The following is an 18533-nucleotide window of genomic DNA, read 5'->3' as shown; positions in this document are numbered from 1 at the left end:
GGCTGGGTTTTGGAGTCAGCAACACTCCAGCCATTCCCATCCCTCAGTGCTGCTAACGCTTCTCTTTCTGTTTACTCACAGGTCACCTGTGTCCCACGTGGAGCACGTCCCCTTCCTGACAGCACCGAAAGGTAGGAAAGAAAACACAATTTCTCCTTTTTTTCTCCAAAATATAACTTTAATATATATATATGCATATTTACACACACACATCACGCACACGCTAGAGAGAAGCTGAACAAATGCAAACCAAGGGGGGGTCCCACACCAGAGAGGGGCAGAGCTACAGCCCCACCGCAGCAGCTCCGGTTCTTACCTGCTCCACGATTCACATTCACCAAACCACAGCCCGGAGCTCACGTTCACTGAGCAAAATCACAACCACAGGAGTCAAGGAAAACAAAGGAAATGGTTCTCAAACCCAGTCCAGTGTCCAAAAAAAAATCTAAATGTACAAATTCAGCCTTAAAATGGTTTAGTGCAAATAGGAAAATTAAGAGCATAATTTTAAGGTATTTAAATAAGCTTTAATATAACTATAGTGCTTCATTCCTAGACACGTTTTCCCATCCATAGATGCAACAGCACGAGGGCATTTCTTGTTAAGAGTGGGGACAAACCCAGAACCTGGGAAGAAACAGCATAAAGTCATTTGTTAAATCATTTATTTAAATTCCACCTAAAAGTTTGTTAAAGGGAGATCTGGGGCATTGAGTAGTGGAGGAGCGAAACAGTTATCAAGGTACTGATCGTGGAGCGGATGGGCCAAGGGGAAGGGGAGCGGGAGGGGCAAGAAACGTCGTCCCTTTCCTGCCCTTCAGCACAGGGCAATGCTGGTGGTGGTCAGTGGCTGCCGAGGGCTCGGTCCGGCCGTCAGAAGGTCTCGTCGTCGTTGCAGTCGGCCGTCCAGTGCCCGAACACCTCGCAGGTGTCGCAGTAGGGCCGCTCCTCCCTCCTGCTGCCGTGGTAGGCGGAGTGCGGCGGCTCCTCCAGCATCTGCGCCTGCGTGGGGCAGTCCTCGGTGTCGTGAAGGTCGAAGCAGCCGCAGATGTCGCAGAAGAGGCGCGGTTTCTTCTTGGACAAACTTTCCTCCTCGCTGCAAGGGCGGCACCGGCACAAGTCAAGCAGGGGGCTCATGAAGGTGAAAGACCCGAGTCCCTCCCCTGCCCGTGACTGAGACCAAGGGAACGCCACAGCAGTCAGCAAGGAACACAAATCACAAAACCCCTTCTGAAGATCTTCAGACACCTCAAGTACCCGGTAACCCCTTACACTGTAACACTGACTGAACAGACTGCTCCGTTTGTGGAAGTACTGGCACAGATACAGACATTGTTTAGAAAAGAATCACACAAAGTGGTTTCTCTTTCCCTCGAGAGGGCAGATCTGAGGTCACAATCCATCCAACATGTTTTAGTGCAATTTCTCACTGGATCTCCCCCTCTCAGAGTAGTTACTGGCCTCTTGAGAGCAAAAATGCTCCTCCTCAACTTGGAAAGGGCCAGACTTAACCATGACTGACAACAAACCTGTTATGATACATCAGTGCTTGTGACTGATAATCGAAGAATCAGTCTGGGCCTGAAATAGGGCTGGATTCAATTGCTAAATTCAAGGGAATGCTATGATTTTCCTTCCCAGCAGGAGCCACCAGGCTGGTGCAGCTCACAACTGACTGCTGCCAACAGTTCCCAACACAAGCCAAGGTTTCCTGTAGGATTTATACCTGTCGTAGTTATTTATCTCCTCTTCGTTGCCGTTGAGGGCTGCTTCACACATTCTTTGTATTTTCAAGTTTAATTCTTCGTTTCTCCTCTGCAGATCCACTATCACTGAATTCAGGAAGTCGATCTACGATAGTCAAGAAGGAGTCAGCAGGTTGAGGACTGAGCTTCAGAGAAATCAAGCAACAAAGCAATAGCCCTCAGACTGACCTGCACAGCCCTGCATTAACTCTTACCACTGGACCACTGGATTACACAGAGCTCCCACAGACAGGACACAGGAACATCCCAAAGGATCTCCAAGATGATTTCCACCCAGGGAGCCAGGCTCTTCCTCCCAGCCACCCCCTCTGACAGACTTTGGTGGGTCTCAAGCCACCACTGACCACTCGACTTCCTTTTCTAATGTACATTTTGAACACAAATCCCATGTGTAATTCTGATCAGAACCGTGTCCCTGCTCCCCCGAGCCTGCAGCTCTGGTGGATACTCCAAGGGGCAGTGGGACAGCACAGCGCACCCATCAGCATCTCCCACAGAGATCATAAGCCAGAGCACTGCTGAATGTAACTGAGCAATGCAAACTTCACACAGCCAATACAAGAAAGGAAGCCAAGAAGTGGCACAAACCTCGTGCTGATTGGGAGGAAGGGTTGTCACCAGCAGGGGAATTCAAGGAGGCAGAAAACCAGAAAAAGATTGGTGGTTAGTGGATGTTAATTACAGACTTCTGATCTCTGCACACACTAGGAAGGACATCAGGGATCTAACAAGGATTTCAGTCACAAGCAGAAGGTGCTTCTATTCCAACCTCATTTCCTAGGCACTCGTTGTCACAGGCTGCCTGTTACATGGCAGCACTTCACAAGTTCATGATCACACTCTGACACACATTGCTCCTGTTACCCAGCACGTGTGAACTGAGCAGCTTCCTCGCTCCACTGCATGCACAGACCCTCACTCTGAATGACGTTCTGCAGGTCAGCAGCAAAGACCAACGTTTCCAACTGCAGGAGCTCAGCTTGCCCATTCCCCAGCACCGCAGGTTCAGGTGGCCCCCACCTCATTCCTCATTCACACCCATGAAACCCTTTGAAAGGATCCAGGGAGCAGCTCCTGAGTGTGCTCTGCTGGGCTGCACCACACCAATGGGCTGCACACCAGAACCTGCCACCCTGCTTTCCTGCTCGCCTCCTCCAGTCACCAGAGCTACTTCCCCAGTATCCCTCATCCCTTGGTTCTTATTCTCTGTCATTCCCATTTCCCTTCAGAAGCAGGTGGTTACAGGATAAATGTGCCCAATATCATCCTGATGTACAGAATCTGTCAGGAACTGTCTTTTGAAAAGCATCTCCTGTGCCTGCAGACGCGTGGCTGGTTTCTTATGCTGCTGTTCCACATCAAATACCTGCTTCTCCTTTGCGATTTCATCTTGCAGTAGATTAGCAGCAATGTCACCTTTAAAGGAAACAAAACCCAAGCTATAAGATGACACATACAGTGCCTGAGTCAGAACTGAAGTCACGTCAATCTCTAGTCCTACTCTGATCACTCACTGTAAGGTCAGGGTGGCTTTTGGGGGGAACTGTTTTGGCTGCTGCATATTGAATACTGTGCATTACTCATTAAATACATAAAACGTGTGTGTAGGTGACAGCTGAGGTTCACAAACCCGTGGGGGAATGATCCTCTGCTGCTGAGATGAGATGGAGCTCAAGAAGCTCAACATAAGACAAGGATGAGTGGATGAAGTGTAGGGGTCTCATCCTGCGCCCAGGTAGGTGGTTTTGGTACGGTGCCTACACGGTACTTTGCAGCTCCAGCAAGGAAACCCAGGATCAGCCTGAGAGAGGCTCTTGCACAGAAGCCACGCCATGCCCAGAATGAAGTTTTATGGCTTCTGCACACGATTCATTTCAATTCAGATCAACCCCACCCCGGTGTCAGTGGGGTTCATGGGCAGCTTTCACTCTTTCAGGTTTCCTTCATGCAAATCTTAGGTGCGTTCTACAAGAGGCAGTCCCATTTCTCAGGAGATTCAGCTACAGTTAAGGCTCCTTTCACCACCAGGTAGCAGTGGCAAAAATCTATGGGACTAAAGCTGAAGGCACAGAGTCCGTGGAGAGGCCGCTCTTACCTGAGGAGCCCATTACAGTTAAAGGCTGCTCGTTGTTCTGCTTGAGCTTTTGCTCCAAGCTCTTCACCTTTTCCTCGAGCTGCAGTTTGTCAGATTCCAGCGACTTCACCACTGACTGCAGGCTTTTCGCAGAGGCGTTTTCCCCGCGGAGCACCGTGATCTGTAAGAGTCAGTGAGGAATGCCCAGACATTCCAGAATGAGCTTGGGGCACCAGGGCAATGCCCGTAGTAGCAAGGGCTAAACAACCCCCACAGGTACACACTGGAGCTCACCTAACCAGGCCCAGAGATCTAATGCTAAGGTTTAAGTATGCTACATTAATAAAGACATCAGCCAACTCTTCAGTAGCCAGCACACAAAGCCATGTGCTCCTAGCCATAACTCGGTCTGAAATGAAGCAACATCTCACTGTTGTCATTTACCTCGTTTCGGAGTTTTTCCAGTTCCTCATCTTTCTGTGTGATCAAGGCACTAGTAACATTGATGGATTTTTGTAAAGATGCTCTCTCTTCATCGATTTCTTTCTGTAATGTTGATTCTCTAAAAGAAAACCAAATACAACCAGAAATCACCTAAAGAACGGGTTATTGTGGTCGCCTTAAAGAAGTCTAATTTAATTCCAAGTCAAAACAGACCCCTAAGTTAAAGAAAAGCAGAAATAAACCACTGCAAAGTGGTTCTTAACAAGCCCATTTCCACTCTGTACTTGACTGAGGTTTTATGTATAAAATTCAGATGTTACAACTGTGGAAACAAAGCAAAACACTTTACCTAGGGAGTACATGCCAGAATCTGCTTAGCAGCGTAGCCATTTGCATTTAAAGCAGCAAGTTAAGGGACTGGGGAGATACAGGATAAACAAACACATTGCACAATGTTCCACACAACCTAACTTCAGTTTTGTTACTTCTTGGAAGTTACTAACAAGCAACAAAACACACATGCAAAGCTCATTGTACAAACTGTCATGCAAAGCATTGATGGTGCTGGAAATATCAGCTGGTCCTCACTAATTTCAGGGCCATCGTTAGTTCCTGACACATGTGCTTGGAGTTTCTGGGCCTTTATCAGAACCGGTCTGGGCCTCAGCACAAAACCACTTGGGGTTTGATTCACTTCTTGGAAGAAGAGTTAAAAAGCAATCCACCAAAGCAGGAACAAACCCTTGTTGTGTCCCTGTGTCCACTTCTCCCAACCTTCCCAGCTGAGCTAACGAGAGCTACAACCTCTGCCCGCAATTCCTGTCATCTTAAGGCACTACAGCTTTGACATCCTCACAGTGATGCTAACGAGGTCACACAAAACACACAGATGAGTGACTGTCCCCTGATGTGAAGACTCTGGCTGTAAAAGTGCCCTACAAGCTGAAAGGCTTTGGTTTTGTATTTTTTAAAAAAAGGAAATATAATAATAATGATAATGATGATAATAATAATAACGATGATAATAATAGTAATAATGTTATGACTCCAAAATTGGTGTAATTCTCTAGGAGGAACTCACTTTTCAGAGCCCTAGGCAGTGCCCAGCAGCCAAGTGCCCACTCTGTGCTTCTGCAGGCACAGTCACTTCTCTATTCCATACATCCCAGTGCCGATGATGATGCTCTGGCTGCCACCAGCATTGAGCTGCTCCTCTGTCTTACTAGCGGGCATGGCTGAAGACAAACTAGGCTGCCCAAATGTGTGCTAACTACACAAAAAGCAGGAGGAGCCAATACTTCAAAGGTACCAAATGACGTAATGGTTTCACTGAAGTAACTACACTGCCCTCCTTGAGGGCTGTTCAGGGGATTGGGAGCAGAATTCATCCCCGTGTGACGATGCTCAGGAGGAAGGGACAGCTATTAATTGCAATGGAAAAAATTTCATACCCACAAGATCTACAGTTAGTGAGAGCCACGATACCCAGAGCATGAAGTACAATAAATCTCACCGACTCCATAGGAAACTCAACAATGAGAGCACAATTAATGCAATTCTTTCATTGTTAAGATTATACTCGGGAATGGAAGCAGCAAGTGGAGAATCTGGGGTTTAGAAAAGCTGATGCAGCGACCAAACAAGAACCAAAAGGTTGGTTTGGGGTTTGGTATATTTTTCACAATGAGAGAATTAAGAGAAGCAGAAACACAACAAATTGCAGACTGCACAATCTGCCCTTTGAATACAAGTTATGTTCTTGTTAATAAAAACCAAAAGGGCAGTGGCATTTAACAGAGCTCCTTGCCCACCTTTATTCAGCAGAGCACTAAAAGCACGATGGCAGGATCCTTGGCAGGATCACACACGTGCTCTGGCCTAACCCATGCTTTGACACTTTGCTGAGCTGAACCAAAAGCACAGGGAGTGGTAGGGAAAGAAATGTGCCACTGAGGCATGGGACACTGCACATGGGACAGAGCAGAGCTGCAAATCCAGCATTTACTGGGAAGTTCATCTGGAAGTTGCTGCTCACAAGCTCTGCTGTACCCAAGCCTTCACTGAGCTTCCTTGCTACACAAGCAGCCACAGAGGGGCAGATGGACACACCAGTGACTTGGCTCGTGCTCAAGAGCTTGTTCTTTAGCCAAGGTTTCCACTTCATGGTCAGATCTTTGTTGCTGAGATCAAGACCAAACATAAGGGGTTTGTACAAATACAGTTCACTTGCCATTTGTTGGGTTTGGTTTCAGCTGCCCCAAGCATTTAGGTGGTTGAAAAAGGCAAACAGTTTGTGAGCATATAAATATGTATTTACAGATTCAATGTAGGAATCTAGAATACTGTAACACAAGGGGAGAGAAACAAGAGAAGAAAGGAGGAGAGAAAACAAGAAGGGAAAATGTCCCTGTATGGCAGCATTGGTTTTTCCTTTCTCCAGGAGCCACACTCCACAGCTCCCGCTGCAGGCCCTCAAAAATGCTGAAACTGGGCAACCTACAGCTGTAATAGGTGTTACACCTATAGTAGGTGTAAGTCACAACGCTCTTAACCTAAGTGTGAATCACAGTTCACTTCCAGCATCAGCTGAGTGCTTCAGTGATGCTTCGGTATCACTTGTGGTGTGATTCAGACAGTAAACGTAAAGCAGTGTATGTTGAATGTGAAAGAACCACACAGTCCTAACCTGCAAGAAAAACCTTATGGAAACTGTTTTATCAGGGAAAACCCCCAGGGAATTGATTTGGTGAACCTGAACTTTTTCCCTGTCAAATCAAGCCCGAAATAGCTTCTTTCCAGCAGGGATAAACAGCACTGAAAACGACTTTGCCATTTCACACACCGTTTTAACATTCCCCTTTCCTGAGGAGGTTGAAGCACATCTGGAGCAGCGGGAGCCAAGGGGGGAGAGAGGTTTTGGTTTAACATTTACAAAAATCACCCAGATTCTTCCCTTACTACAAAAATAAGAAATTCTAAGAACGAAGCAAATACCTTAAAGTGCTACTGGGGAAGCTTTAAGAATGCAAGATAACAAGAACCACGTTAGAAACATGGAGTAGAAATGCAAAATACTGTAAGGAAGAACTAAATCTGCACCAAGGGGCTATTTGTTTTGGTAAAAAAATAGAGACTTTTTCAATATGTGTATATATATTGCTGAGTATTTTACAAAACGAAAGCAAGACACCAAGGGACAAAGGCAGCCAAATATGTACAACAACTTTACTTGAAAAGAAAAAGAAAGAAAAATAACTATTTATTGTAACGTGGATAGACTTTCTTGAGTCTTACCATTAAAGACACACAGATATAGCAAGGGAAGCAAGGGTAGGAAAGGGAAGAGAGAGGAATGAGATGAGTATCGATAAATAGCGCAAGCTCAAAGACAGTCAGACAGTCAGCAACCCACAGAGAACCTGAGGCAACACAGAACCCCCTTAGACTCAAAGACCAAACTCCTGTCACTCCCAGCCTATTTCATATGGGGAGCTGCTAAAATAGAGGTAAAGAATAGCTGGGGGTGGAAGGAAGGTGAGAAAACTGCTGGAGATCTGACCTAATGGAAACAGGAGGATGGCTCCTTCTCAGTATCTCAACTACTTAGGACAAAAGGAAGAAATCCTCGCTCCTCTCCTCACCAACTCAAAGGGATTTGGGAATTTAGAGACTTTTCAACTTAGCTCTTCATTCAGCCTAACTTTTTTGTTAGCAAACAATGTCATATGTGGCATGTTTTGAGCCCTACAGCCTGCACTCTGTGTCAGTGACATTGACTGTTAGTGGGTTTATCCCTTCTATTGGAGTTTATTCAACACTGTTGAGGAATGTCACTAAGCCAGTGACAAACCTGGGCATCTCAGTGTAACCAACTGATGTTTAAATGCACTGTAATGATTTCATAGTTATTGAGATTATTTCAGGCAGCTCACACAGCATAGAAACAGGAAGGAAATCAGAGCTGCGCACCTTTACACAAGTTACCAAAGAGTCTGCCTGTTAAAATGTATGCTATGAAATAGAACTGCTGGAAAGTACTGAATGAACCCTGGGTCCCCATCCCTCCCTCCTCAAGTAACTTTCAGGAGTTACACTATTTAAAATGCATGTTTTAAAACACATTCAATCAGCCTATAAACAGCATTCTAGGCTGTCAGCGGCACTAATATCCTCCTTTTCCTTCCCTGCCTCCATATCAAATATACTGGAGATGATCCTCAGCTGGTGCAAACATCCTAATTAGTGTGGATGTCAACTGGTCTTTACAGCAGCTGAAGATTTCTCTCCTTGTCTTCTCCTTCACCTCATCTTAAAACCTGAACTCACTCTATTCTCTGTGGCTAAAGGCTGCATCAGAGCTGGAGGTTCAGCTCCTGCCTCTCTGCAGAACAACTGCCCCAACTCATATGTTCTCTGAGGGAGCTTTAGCTTGTGTCATACCCGGGTGCCTTAAGAAGAGTGCATGATGTAGCAGAGCATGACCAAGCCCCTGAATAACAGATTAACAGAGACTAACCCAGGGACCAGTGTGTAACACTGAGTAGCTGAGGATGTGCCCTCACTGCTCTTTGTTGTGGCCATTATAAATTCAGGATATTCACCAGGGTTGGTTTGTTTTTCCTGGCACACAGGAGGTGTCGGGCAGAGCTGCATCTTTTTCTAAGGATTTATGTAACTGCTTTTGAAAGCCCACATTTCCCTAAAAGACATCGTACCCATCAGCTTCCAGCCACACACTGCAGAAAGGCAGTGACCTTTGTAACTTGGGACCATTTATTGAACAGCCCAGCTTACAAACGGATGCCCCAGTCACCCAGGACAAATCTCCTGGTGTTCAGAAACAGTGCTGAATGAACTGCAATAGCTACTGCCACAGGGAACTCAACATCCCAGGATTATGAGAACAATCCGGTCAATGCTGCTGCTTTCCTCCCTGGTCTTTCTTTTTTTAAATAACAACCCTAGCTTAACTGTGTTTTCCCGTTATTCCGTAAGCACTTGATGGGTCGGATCTGTACGTGTGTGCTTTAATCTGACTGAGGGACAATCCAATACTCCAGAGCAGACAAAACCCAGACACAGAACTGGCTACTGGAAATGAGAACTACTACCATACAAGAGGTGCATAACTAAAGAGGGAAACTACCACTGCTTACATTAATAACTACATTTCCTTCATACTTTTAATAAAGCACATGTGGAAATTACATCTGTAATGTGTGTGACAACCTCAGCACTTTTCACTATGACACCACAGAAAAGAACTGCTTTCTTAGCAGTGTTTTTGTATTACATTTTCTGAAGGTTTCTGTAGGATTGCAGAGTTAAACACACGTCAGCAAAAACCAACTTACCTCTTTTTCATCTCTAGTAACTGGTTATTGAGTACTGATCTCTCCTCTTCCAGCTAAAACACAAGTACAAAAAGACTGCAGTTAATACACTAAGGATTGGTTCCTTGGTGTGATGTATCAGAGCAGCATTATCATCATAAAACAAACATGAGAGGCAACAGAGCCTAAAAATCCTCAAAGTAACTGATTTTCCACACAAACACAAACTGTTCAGTGACAAGAACATCAAATCGTGAGGGGCTGTTACTGCTTTACACAGCATTTCCATGTTCTGTGCACACAAGAAAGGTGTGAGGCTGGTATTTGCCTTAAACACCAAAGAGAAACATAAGCCTTTGTGTGCCTGGTTGTTGAGTTTAGGCCAGTGTTGGTGAATTACTGGATCTGCTGTGGTTCTGACCTGGATAACTGTGCTACTGATCTGTGCTTGTTACTGTGCTGCTATTTAGAGATAAATTATTGATCCCTAAAGCTGTCAGTCTGGTGTTGGTTACTGTATCCTGAACCCCTGACTCAGTGGGGCCACCTTAAGCTCTTACAGCGGGTAAAGCCTTCAGCTGCAGGTTCTTGGGGTGCAAACCAACAGGAAAAGCAAAACAAGACAACCAACCATAACTTGTACAACAACAAACTGTAAAGGCAGCTTACACAAACCCTTACAGACAGGTGACAAACACACGGAGGGGAAAAAGAACATGAGAATTTGGAGAAATGTTTCACTTGTAAATCTGCTCTTCCCCTACCAGCACATTTCTCTGGTCACACCGGGCGGCATTAACCTGGCCACGATCCACAATCACCCTAGGAGAAGCTTGACCTCCCGGTGTTTGTGCTCTTGGCTGCCACTCAAATTGGACAAACCTTGCAGTGACATTGTTCACCCTTTGCTCCCAGAGGCCATGCCCACAGTGCTCTGTGATGCTCGCCTCTACCGATAGCTTTCTTTTCCTAATAGACTGTGGTGCCTGTTTAACTTGGAAAATCCTCCAGCATTCATGGAATGCTGCCAGGCTGTGAGCACAAACCCTGCGTCTCCTCCCTTTTAGTTTTCTGGCTGGCTGTGGAGAGGGCAATCATTTTTATACAGACCAAGACAGAAGTGGATTAAAAGAGAGAAGAGTAAAGGATAAGATGTCAGGGGGGCTGCACAGCTTCAGACCCTTGGTGCAGCTGCACTGAGTCATGGATCGAGCCTTGAGCAGCCTCCTGGTAGAAGGGGAGAAAGGACAACCCCTCTCTCATCACATTCACCCTGCAATCTGCTCACTCTCTCCTTACCCTCAGAGCAGACTTCTCACATACATTTAATAAAAGATGGACCAGCTGAACTAGCATAGATGTCTCTGCACTGTTTCCAGTGAAGTTAAAACACCTTGGCAGGTCTAAGGCTCCCAAAATGCCACCACAAATAAACTGAAGCCAGAAAAGTTCCCCGAGTTCAATATCTGAAGTGTGAATCTTTAACTAATTACAAACAGCTAATTACTTATGGATCGATACAGCAAAGCATCTTTAGCATAAGATGCTTTAACCTTTAGATGTCAGGATAAATCATTCATGAAAGAGTGTTCATTAATTTTGCAAAGTGTGTCACATGCAGCCACAGATTCCCTACCCCAGTTGACTACACACTCGCTAGAATTTACAGTTACCATAGTAACTGCTCAAAATACTCACACCATATGCTCGCTACCTTCCTTACTGCATCTGAACGGGCACATGCACCGGCGCTCACACGGACTGAAGTGCTGCTGCTTGCTGAGCTTTCACCCCTACTGCCAGAGTTTTTGTACCCACTGTGTGAAATGCAGCTCCAGGAGGAAGCCTGCCCTGTCAAACCTCTTCACTGCTACCACCAACGCTTGATCTCTAAAATGTAATCGAGCAATTCTTGATAGTAATGCTTTTCCATTCCCCATGGACAGCCGGAACCAGGGGAGTCCAAAGCTCGCTGCAACTTGGTGCCTGGACATGAGTACCTGCATCCAAGTGACAGCAGGGCAGAAGTGGTGTTGGGACCCCCGGGGCTGTGCTAACCCAAGAGTGAGGATCCTCGAGGCTGGCTGGTTTTGTTGCCATTTCATTGAGAGAACTCAGCAGAGGCAGAATGAAGGGACTTAAGTTCAGTCTTAAGTCCCCCTGAAATACCAAAGGCCTCTTCCAGCCTTTCAGGAGGCTGTGCAGCTCCCTACATCTAAAGACACCACAGCCCAAATACTACGTTTAGGAAATGCAACAGGCGGCATTCCCGTGTTTCCAAGATTCAGACTGTATTTTCCTTGCAGAAGGCATCATGCGACACGAATGGCTGTGGAAGGCAAACACTGTTTGTTTCTCCAAGCTCTAGCAGATCTTCCAGATCTTTGATCTTGGAGCTGTCTACTTGCAGGCAGAAAAGGCTGTGGTGCAGGTGAACTGGGCATATTCCAGTTTCCAAGGCGACTGACTAATCCCTGTCACAGGTTCAGCCGTCCCTCCTGTTGCCGAATCCTTTCCAGTTACAACTCCTTCTGAAAATACCAGGTTGCCTCCAAGACTCTGAAATAATTTAAGATCCCCTGTGGGTGTGGGGAGCACAGCTCCCACTGGCTGCTCAGGATGGCAGCGTTCTCTTACCACACCACTACTCAGATGCTGCATGAGTCAGTGGTTGAGCCCACACGTCTGGGACTCCTGTTCATCATCTCCAAAGGCTCCTTAAGCTGAAGGAGCTTGTGCATTACTCCTGTCAGCAGCCAAAAGGATTCAGAAACTGGCCAGATCCTTACTTGCCCATCCTCAGTGTTTCCAAACAGGATCCCTGGGGAAAAGCCAGCCTCTTGGCTTTAAAGATATTAGGCTTTGCTGCAGGATGAAGGAGATCTGCTCCACTGTCCCTGGGAACAGCTCCCTCTTCTGCACCAGTGCTACCTCAGAAAGGCAACAGATAAATCCACGTCTTCTGCATTCTTGCTTTTGGATAAGATCTTCCAAGATCTCTTCACGTGGCTGTCACTGGAACTGCTCCACAAGAACTAATCCCATCATGTTTAATGACTGTAAATCTAATTTCTCTTTTGGCAAGCACCAGTGCTGCAGGCTGGGAAACTGAGCCCATGCTGATTCCAGCAGCATGTGCAAATGAATTTAACTTATATTTTACTGTTACATTTGAGTCCTTTTCTCCCCTATGAACTACCACCAGAAAACCATCTTACACCGATTCTAGTCTCCCGGTACCCACTACCTGGCTGCAGCACTCTTCATGTACATGCACAGTTTGAAGTTTAAGCAAGCATAGATGTGCCCAGCACTTTAGAGACAGAGTCCAGCCAAGCAGTTTTAAACAGTATCATCCTAAATACTCTTTTGCTTAGTGGGAAGGGGGAGCAGGAATAAAGAGGAGGAGAATTAAACAGATTTCCTTTGTACCAGATAGATATTTCCACAGTTGTATAATAAAATTTCTCCCGACAGAAATAGCGAGTGTCTGGTTAATACATCTGGCTACAGCTTATTTAATTTACTCTCATTCCCAAGCCTCCAAAGTATCCTCCATGGGTTGTGCAACCTTCTGCCAGCCTGCAGCTCTAACCTCCCCATGCAGGTGGCTTCCAAATGCATTTTAAACACCCTCAGCACAACTCACGTTTCAAGCACAAACATGCAGTGCAACGTCACCCGGCACCGGCGGAAACAGCACGCACAGAGAGCAGGGAAGCTCCCAGCCACTCTACCTTCTGATGGCTCGTGACTTCGTCCCTGCTCCTGCCCAGCTCCTCGGCAAGTTTCACGTTCTCCTCTTGCAAAGCTGCGAGCTGCTGGGACTTCTGAGCTGCTGCCAGCTTCAGCGCTTCGCTGCGAGGAGGACAGGGAGAGCATCGTTACCATAGGAACCCGAGAGGCAGGAAAAAACTGTGGGAGAGAGTCAGCTTCACAGCTTGGAAAAATACATCTGGGTCACGTGTCTAATGGGATCTGGGAGGAAGGTGGCAATCCGCACCTCGGATGCGAAGGGATGGGTTTAACCCTGAAAGCAGCAGCACACAAAACTCCTTTTGCTTTCAATGTAGCTGATAGTAAAAGAACAGGGAGTTCAGAGTGTGAGCTCTGCGAGTGCCTGGATGTGGAAATACAGGGCAGGGTTTGACAAGAGGGTTGGCACAGTTTATAGCCAGCACTTTCTCAGAAGCGAACTCTGTAGCCAGAGGTAAAATTGTTTAGAGAAGAAAGAAAGAAAAAGGGGTAAAAAGAAGAGAAAAAAAAAAAAAAAAACAGCAAAAAGCTCACAATTCACTTTTTAAATACTCCCTACAAGGTCTGACATCCAGCCATACAAGAATGTATGCAAGGTTATAGGAGGCAAAACAACCAAGTATCTGATCTATTCCATTAACAGATACAAACCTGAAAATGAGACAAAACAAAAGCTGAAGGAGAAAAGGGATTAGCAGGTTTCACAAGGTTGCTGCCAATGTGTGGTTTCCTTAAATGAGTTTATTTTCAACAAGCTTTTGAAACATAAAGTGGTTTGGATGCCTGCCTGCCGCACAAGTGACTCGCACATGTTTTAAGGAGATTTTTGGTTCTTCAAAGACATGAAAAGATATGTCTTATTTCATTAAGCAGTAATTTTTATGACTGTTTTGTTTGATAAGCAGCAGTCTCATACTCCTATGTGCCAATATTGCACTGACTTAAACCCTGACTGGAATATTAAAAATACTTTTATGACTGTGGGAGATAGAACCCGTAAGTCAGAAACTTACTCAAGCACCTCAAAATACAAGGATTCTGTGCTCTGTCTCAGGGCACATTTAACCAAAGGAAATCTGATTTACTTTTGGAATTCAGGATGTAGCATGACTAAGTTTTTCCAACCATTTCTTCTATCTGCTCTCACCTTGACCCATTTCCCATCTTACCCACCTAGATTGGATTAAGCAGGAAAGCTCACATCAGTTCAAATTATCTCAGTACAGCTCTACTTGCTGATGCAGGAACACACCTATTTTTAACCACGACTGCTTGCAGTACTAACCCGTTCTTCTCTCTTTGCTTTTGGTGCTGAAGCAGAGATTCAGGGCATTATAAAAAAAGCACACAAAATCCTGGGGTCAAGTTGTGTGTAATACTTGCCTGGGTTTAGGGCCAAGGAACTTTAAACTGATAGCTGCAAGTGCACTCAGCAGTGCTAAATGAGTACACAAGCCCAGTGGGTATTTCTGCTTTTCTTCATCTTTTCTAGGATGAAGCCTTCATCCATGGAAGGCTCTTTTACAAAGCACACACTGTCACTCCAGCATCGCCCTGACTCCAAAAGCTGCTGTAGAGGCAGCTGCACATCCCTGCCTACAGTCACAGCTCCTGTGGGCAAAATTTTCCCTCTACTCTCCCATGCAAAGGTACCACTTTCATGAACCGACCTCAGAAGGATGTTCTGCTCATCCAGCAATGTCTATTATCAAGCTAATTCCTTACTCTAATTAAAACAAGGCAATGCACAAAAGAATTATAACGACAAAGTGCAATTAAAAAACAGGACAAGCTTCCACATATCCATAACATCTCGCAGCACAAATGATTAGAGACCACATTCAGCAACAGTCTATGACTAAGTTTAGCCTTAAAACATAAATTAAAACCCCACAAAGATCCTGAGAACACCTTCCAGTGCTGGAGATTTTCAAGGCAGCATCTTCTATAAATGGCTTCTGCTTGACAAAACACAGTCTAATATATTTTGTCTTCCCCACACACCAGAGTCTACTCGCCCCTTGCTGTTCTAGCGTTGGAGCAACTAGTCTAGAGATAATGATTTTGCTTTGGCATCTCCCACAAGCATTGAGGCAGGTAGGAACTGCTCATGGAATGAAAGCTGCCTTTCTAAAGGAGGTTCCTGTCTAATCAAGCACGCAGGCTTTTAAAAGCAAGCAGCAGTAACTGTCAGTCACACAAACCTGGTGTTAATTCCATGTGCTGATTTCCTTTGTGTCCTGACTTCACCTCAAGAGCAGTGGTTAAGAACTGTCACAAAATGACTTATGGAACTAATAATAATAATAATAATTAATTAGTCAAAGCTGCTGTTAGCTCTCAGTCCAGATTCCAGCTCTTACTCCATGAGACAAATTCTTCTCAGAGCAGAGATTGTGATTTAATGTGTGACATCTCTGAAAGCTGGGGGACACACAGCTACTGCAGCAATAACCAGGACTTTTGCTGACGGTGGCACACCAAAAGCTTTGATACAATGAGATTCCATAGGACAAATTACTTTATATCAGATGCTTTACAGTTAATTTGGTTGTGTACAGTGTTACACATCAGCAGTAGCAGTGGTGGTAGCAGTACCTACGTAAGAGGTAATCACTCAAATGAAGCATCTCAAATGATAAGCAGGTAACTCTAGTTTTACATACTACATACAGCATTTGTATTGCACCAGTTAGAAAAGAAAAAGAAGAACCAGATTTCCTATAACCAAAGCCACTTGAAACTACTTAACACTCCACATGTAATTAAATCCAAACAGAACTGATGATAAAGCTTTTAAAACAACCTGGTGCCCTCAGGTGGCAGAACTCTATACTTCCTTCAACAAACAAATTCTTTCAGACAATGCCTGGAGTGAAGGATTTGCTTCAACACCCTTCAAGCAATTCAAGAGCAACATTCCGATTTCAAATCCTACACATGTCCAACTGATAAAGCAGATTATTAGGTCAAAAATAAATATTAGGATACCAGAGTGGTACTGAAAGTCATTTTTTCATAGAAATGAAAGTTAAATGTAGCTACAAAGGAATAGTTCAACAGATTTAGCATTGAAATACTTACAATTCTTTCCTAAGTTCTTCCACTTTCTTGTTCTCCAGATTTAGCAGCTCTTTTGATTTACTAAGTTCCTCTTCATTTTTCAGGTTGTTTTGTTTAAGCATGTCCAACTTAAAGAGGGGGAAAAAAGCATCATTACACTAATGGAACTACACAGTTCATTCAAAAGAAATGAATTCCTGTCAGAGATCTTGTTGCATGGGACAAGTTGTTGTCTATTTACTGAGCTTGCATTGACCACGTAAACACCACAAGCTCGGAACCTCAGTCGCTGGCATTTGGTGACACATTGTAAAACAGATAATCTCCAGTCATTCTCATGGCATTACAGCACCCTGTAGATTTTTTATGTTAATCCAGAAAAGTGAACCACTGCCATTATTCACATCACAGCTTTTAATTCTCGAGTCATGACATCTCATTGGAAATCATGACTGCTCCAGCACACGCTGTGGTGTTTAGGGTACCCCAGCTGTTCACTACCCATTACTATGGGAGCTGCAAAGCTCAAAGAGCCAAGGAGACCCACAAAGTGCTCCTCATCTTCAGAAAAGATGCCAGTTCAATGCTAAGACAAAAGACAGTTTGTCGCAGCACCAAGATTTAAGGGACTACCTTACCTGCTGTATGGTATTTGAAACCACAAGCAAACTACAGAAGGACACAGGTCACCTGGCTATGTCAAGCACCTAGATTTGCCATCAATACGTACGCATCTAATAAGCCTTTACAAGCCAATCTCTATTGTGGTGGAAGAGTGACAGAATTCACCTCTTGCCCAATGTAATTCTCTGTAATTCAATAGTTCTTCCATACAAACTAGGCAAATCTTTTCCTTAAAAAGCATTTAAATGTGCTTACTTCATTCTGTAGCTTCTCATTTGTCTGTCTAGAGTTCTCCAAAGAGGCCAAAGTTTCAATCTTTTCTTTGTGAATGGCATCCTTCTCTTTGGTCACCTTCTCCACAGTCTGGATAACATCATCTGCTATTTTGGCAGCCTATATATAAAGGCAGGGAAAAAAAAGGTATTACCAAAGGGATCTCTGAAAACAAAAGATGAACCACAATACTTTATGCACAGCCCCACAGTTTGCCAGCTGTTTTTCAATTAAATAAGGACTTCAACTGGGAATTTGTATTTTGAAGCTGCATAAAGTATAAAAATAAAGGGACATGAGAAGATTCAGTTCCATGCAGAAACAGATCATAACCCCATGCTTGTTGTTACCACTGAGGGTGCCCGCTGCTTCTAATTTAACTCCTGGATTTCTAATTACCACCGCTGTGATTGCTCTGAGGCTGCTAACCACTTTAGACAGTAGTAGTTCAGTAATATTCACCTCCAACAGACTATTCTGTGTTCAGAAAATGTGCATTTATAAAAAGCTGTTCAAAATCTGAAAAAGAATTAAAAATTAAATAGGAGATAAAGCTAGTTACTGCACTGTTTCAGTGCTGTTTGTTATGCCTTCGTATTTCCTTTGAAAGGAAATCCTTCATAAGCACATTAAAATACCCTGATGGGTAGAATACATTCCTATTGGATATCTTGATTCCAGTCTGTGTTCAAAGTGATTTTATGGGCTTCAAGCCACACAAACTGAAATTCAAAATGCTTTACAGAGTTTGTTGGTGGTGAATACCAAACACTTCTGTGAATAAAAAGAACACCAGGATTGTCCATGTCTTTAACAGACCGAAAGCCCTGTAATGTGAATTTAAATGGTTCTCTTACACTGCTTATTATCCAATTACATTGACAGCAGCAGTGGGTTGGTTTGTATTTTTCCAAGTAACTCAAATTTGAAGTTTGTTGTAATTTAACATAAAATGGCACAAAGATCTAATCTAAAACCTTTTCTCTTACTACTATAGCTTTTAAGCTGCAGAGTACCTTCAACAGAAGGAGCTGCTCCATTTCTCCTGCCAGATTCTAGAAACAAAACTTCCTTTTATTCACAGCTTATGTTGTTTTCTTGCAACATTCAGCAACAACATGGGCTTTTACATTTAGAAATAATTTTGTTTTCAATATTAAAGTGTCTTTCAGACTCACAACTTGAAAAAAACCCAAAGTC

At 44.4% G+C, this 18533-nt stretch overlaps 1 protein-coding gene across 1 annotated transcript in view; it reads right to left on the bottom strand.

The window, feature by feature from the left end:
- Positions 1–723: 723 nt before the first annotated feature.
- The window catches only part of CLIP1 (CAP-Gly domain containing linker protein 1), a 66059-nt gene continuing 48249 nt past the window's right edge, over positions 724–18533 (bottom strand). The window contains exons 17-25 of the mRNA XM_080628405.1: positions 17316–17453; positions 16458–16564; positions 13355–13475; positions 9639–9691; positions 4285–4402; positions 3862–4021; positions 3133–3182; positions 1727–1851; positions 724–1096 (exon numbers count right to left, since the gene is read on the bottom strand). Coding sequence (XP_080484531.1) covers positions 874–1096; positions 1727–1851; positions 3133–3182; positions 3862–4021; positions 4285–4402; positions 9639–9691; positions 13355–13475; positions 16458–16564; positions 17316–17453 — 1095 coding nt within the window. The 3' untranslated portion in view covers positions 724–873. The remainder of the gene's footprint in view (positions 1097–1726; positions 1852–3132; positions 3183–3861; positions 4022–4284; positions 4403–9638; positions 9692–13354; positions 13476–16457; positions 16565–17315; positions 17454–18533) is intronic.

The sequence above is a fragment of the Psittacula echo genome (assembly GCF_963264785.1).
Source record: "Psittacula echo genome assembly, chromosome: 13".
NCBI lineage: Eukaryota > Metazoa > Chordata > Aves > Psittaciformes > Psittacidae > Psittacula > Psittacula echo.
Note: the sequence above shows the minus strand (reverse complement) of the source record. Positions and strands in the feature narration are given on the sequence as shown.